General features: G+C 35.9%; 1 protein-coding gene across 7 annotated transcripts in view; it reads left to right on the top strand.

Moving 5' to 3' along the window:
• Positions 1–2,776, top strand: part of LOC113823027 (alpha-(1,6)-fucosyltransferase-like) — a gene marked incomplete at its 3' end in the record, with an annotated part of 15,444 nt that extends 12,668 nt beyond the window's left edge. For all 7 annotated transcript variants that reach the window (XM_070135652.1, XM_070135653.1, XM_070135655.1 and 4 more), the window contains 3 exon segments: positions 374–548; positions 1,406–1,583; positions 2,533–2,776. In XM_070135652.1, coding sequence (XP_069991753.1) covers positions 374–548; positions 1,406–1,583; positions 2,533–2,776 — 597 coding nt within the window.
• Between the last annotated feature and the right edge of the window lie 2,193 nt (positions 2,777–4,969).

The following is a 4,969-nucleotide window of genomic DNA, read 5'->3' on the forward strand; positions in this document are numbered from 1 at the left end:
TGCATAAATATGTAATTATATGTATAATTATGCATATTTATGTATATGTATAATTATGCATATTTATGTATATGTATATGTATATATGAATATGTATGTATATGTATATGTATATATGAATATGTATGTATGAATATTTATATATGAATATATATATATATATATATATATATATATATATATATATATATACATATATGTATGTATATATATGTAAATATATGTATATATATATATATATATATATATATATATATATATATATATATGTGTGTGTGTGTGTGTGTGTGTGTGTGTGTGTGTGTGTGTGTGTGTGTGTGTGTGTGTGTGTGTATGTGTGTATTCAAAGATGCGACGATGTTCCTTCACACAGCGTGACGCAATCCGACCTCTGGAGGTTTCGCAAAGAGTCCGGTCTTCACGCTTGGCAGAAGAGTGAGGCGGAGAAACTTACCAGTCTGGTGCAAAATCGGATCCACGCGTTGCAGAATCCCGCGGATTGTAAATCTGCCAAGAAACTCGTTTGCAATCTGCCTGTCCCACCGAAGGTCAGTCTGTACCTACAACATTTATTCCAATCAGAAATCCTATAACTCATAGTACTGAATTTAAAGCTAAAAGGCGTTATCCATATAGATCAAGGGATTTACTTTAACGAGGGTAGTAAAAAAAAGCAAAGTTCTGGACAAGGCGAAAGGCGCGTGAGCCGTTGGTGCTGGAATCGCGAGTCACAAGTAAAGTCAAATTAGGGCGAGTCGCGTATACTCATTTTTCTGATATTAAAGGTCGATTTGACAACGTCCCATCGTCCTTTCAGGAAAATGATCTTCCGTGTTCTCTCTAGTGATGACACAAGTATTATTAAATGGTCAAATATATCTTTATATAATAAGAATCAAATAGGAATTTCATAATGAGCTACCAACTCAGCTACCAAGTGCATCTGATAAAGATATGAAATCAGTACTGTTAAATACGTACTAAAATACCTAGGGAAGCGCACTTTCCAAATATGTATATCTAATATACCAAACGGAATAAAAAATAAATAAATAAAAAGTAAGACGTTACTTATAGCTATAGTCGGAAGATCAGCTGTTACTTCGCTACATATGGCTATTAAGCTCCAAGTGGAACATTTGTTGCAAATGGCAACATACAATGCACATGGGAGCATACGCTGCATTTGGGAACAATCACCAAAGACACTGCAAAAGGTAACATTGAAAGGGAGAGCGGATGTTGCAAAGGCGAAAAAATGATAACAGCGGTAGGTCAACATCCAATGGAACACATTTCATGTGGTTAGACTTCTACACGAAAATGAAACATCGATCGCATCCCCGTGTGGCCCTTTCCTTCTATAACGTACTTTAAAATCGATTAATGACATTTCTCATTCTAGGGCCGAGGAATAGGCAGTCAGCTTCACCATTTTTGCTACTGCTTCCTTGCTGCATACGGGACACAGAGAACGCTCATCGTTAATGAAAGGAAATCGAAAATGGAGTTTAGCACGGGTACCTACTTTCTCCCCCTAAGTGAAAACTGCACATACACTAATATGAGTGCTACGTGGCCAGGTGAGATTTCCGGTGCCTAAAGTAACTTTTTTTTTTATTGTTATCATGATTATTATTCCCATTAATGGTATTGTTAGTGTTATCATTATTACGATTGCTGCAATAGTTACTATCATAAAGATAATCATAATAATAATAATTATTATGAATTATGTATATATATACATATATATATATATATATATATATATATATATATATATATATATATATATATATGTATGTATGTATGTATGTGTGTGTGTGTCTATGTATGTGTATATATCTCTATGTTTATATATATAAATGTACATACATACACATATACTCATACATATATATGTATATATATATATATATATATATATATATATATATATATATATATATATATATATATACATATATACGATAGCGGACTTCTGTGCGTTTTAGCAGTAACTCATGACAGCGTGATAACATAGTATACATAAGTGTGTGTGTATGTGTGTTCACATATACTTACGCACTCAGACACACTGATTCTTGCTCACGGTTCTCTCTATCGTTCTTTCGTTTGGCTTCTTTCTCTCTTATCCCCTCTTCTTGAACGCCCTTATCTGACTCTTTCCTTCCTCTGTACCCACCTTCCGTTATCTCTACAAATCATTATATATTCGAAAAGACAGTGAAAAAAAGTTTATTTTCCCACTGCAGAAACTGAGGCCTCCTCATTTGTTCTAGTCATCGCGCGCATGACCGCGCTTTTGTGTAATTCATGTTTGTTCTCTTTTTCTCTTTCTTTGCCACACGCTTTCCTCACCTTCGATTCTTCTACACATTTCTCCCCCCAGTCACCACCTTTCCTCTTATATATATATATATATATATATATATATATATATATATATATATATATATATATATATATATATATATATATATAATAGAAACAACTCATTAAGCTTGGTAGCATAAGCTCCTCCTCCAGGCATAAGCTCCTCCTCCTCCCCTGTGGTGCAATTTCCCGACTCCGACAAACCCAAACCACGGCCGAATTACTTCCCACGGTCATTGCCTCGGGACTTCGGCCAGCGCCTCGTCAAGGTCCACGGCGACCCCTTCGCCTGGTGGTTGGGACAGTTCTTCAAGTACGCCATGAGGATGACCGAAGGATTCCAGGAGTACGTCGAGAAGCTAGGGGCTCGTCTAGGCTTCGAGAGTCCTATTGTGGGGTAGGTGGGTTCTCCTTTTTTCTTTATTTCTTCCTCTAATGCTGCCAATGGTACATCGTTATCGTTTGCTCTTTACTATCATTACTATCATTATCACTGATAGTGTTATGGCTGTCAAATGTATTCCAGTCAATGATATAATGGTCATTATTTTTAATATTAATAATACCATTACTACTGCTATTATTATATTCGCTATCATTCTTATTAATAATATTACCATTATCACTATTATCATTATTAGTAGTATCACTATCACCATTATCATTATTTTCATTACTGTTATCATTATTGTTATTACTAATATTTTAATCATCATTATTATTATCATTATTATCATAATTATTAGCATTATTATCATAATTATTTTTGGTATGATCGTTATCATTACTTTTATTATTGTTTAATTATTGATTTTCTTGCTGTTCTTATCCTTAATATCTCAAACTCAATTTCCCATGCGGCAACATATAACTTGAGGTAGATCCCCTTATCTTTAATCGTCTTAGCTGCGGCATGGTCTGAAAGCCTGACCTTAACCGTGCAAGTAGTCTTCTTGTTCTACCTTAGTTTCTGGGGCAGAAGCCATGATTTCATTGGCGATGTCATGTTCGGTCTCACTGACGACCTGACGGTCGTTTTTTTTTTTTTTTTTTTTTTTTGACGAGAGTCAGTTTGACCTTCTCGACCGGGATGATGGAAGTAAACCTATGTTTCTCCAGGGTCTGGAAAACTTCTGTTGAAAAAAGCCTTTCGGCATGATTGACGTCTTCTATGAGGGCAAGGTAGCCCTCGTGGATGGCAATGTCCCGAAGCATTCTAATCTCAGCACCAAAATGTGCATTCGTCTGGCAAGGATCTCGCCAGACGATTACAGTCCTCGAGGGTCTTATGTAGGTCCAGGTGACCACAGTAAGGGAAGATAATTCAGTGAGAGAAAGCGCACCTAAATGTCGCCTCAGACTGCTGGGCCTCACTATACAGGTCGCCATGTGACAGTGAGTGCTGCGGTTCTGAGGAGAGATGCAGTGTTCCCGTATCACCTTTCATGGCAGACAAAAACACCTTGAGGAGGCAAGAGTTAGCAAAATCTTTGTAAAACAGAGTTAGCATTAGCATTACTTCCCTGCATGGAATAGATGATGGTGGGGAGTTCAACTTTATTATGAACTCCTGGTATAGATTGCATACAATGTTTTAATATGTAAAAACGGCAGGTTTATGTAAATTAAACAATATTATTCTTTTTCTTCATCAGCAACCTTAATTTTATATTACTGAAATGACACAATGTAAACATTGTGTTCATATACACAACACTTTTTTAAAAGAGAATTTTTGTTATAACATATTAGTGGTTCTGTACGATTGTAAGGGTGATCCGCCACGTTCTCTCTGAGTCGGCAAGTCATATATATATATACATTTATATACATATATATACATATATATACATATATATACATATATATATACATATATATACATATATATATACATATATATACATATATATATAATATATACATATATACATATATATATGCATACATATGTATATATATACTTATATACATATGCATATATATATATATATATATATATATATATATATATATATATATATATATATATATATATATATATATATATATATATATATATGCTTGGAGCAGTGCCAGCTCTCAGCCATTGCCGAATCTGGCTGTACTATGAGGCAACTCCCAGGATCCCAGAATCCAGTTGTCGATTCCTTCTCAAGGACTGAGAGCTGCTGGTTGTTGAGCAGAAAAACGACCCCGGGGATTGTGGCTTACACGACTTCCATCACCAATCTTTTCTGGGATAAAGTCCAAGTCTGGAAGACTTTCGTCCTCTGTCATGTCAGCACAGGTCGCCCCTGGTTCCTCATCCTTGCTTCATCACGACGCAAAACCTTTGCCATTGTCCATAGTCTGGCCCATCCATCTATCTATAGTTCTACCAGACTAGTCATCAAGAACTTTGTGTGGCAATCCACACAGAAGGACTTCCGAGAATTGGTGTGGAAATGCAAACGATGCCAAGCCCAGCCCCCCATCAACGCTTTACCTCAGCCTACTCGGCGCTTCAGTACATTCACGCGGACATCATTGTATCCTTGCCGCCATCAGAGGGAAAAAGAGATATTTAATCCCATAAAAGATCGCTCTA

Source organism: Penaeus vannamei, chromosome 20, assembly GCF_042767895.1.
Source record: "Penaeus vannamei isolate JL-2024 chromosome 20, ASM4276789v1, whole genome shotgun sequence".
Classification (NCBI taxonomy): Eukaryota; Metazoa; Arthropoda; class Malacostraca; order Decapoda; family Penaeidae; genus Penaeus; species Penaeus vannamei.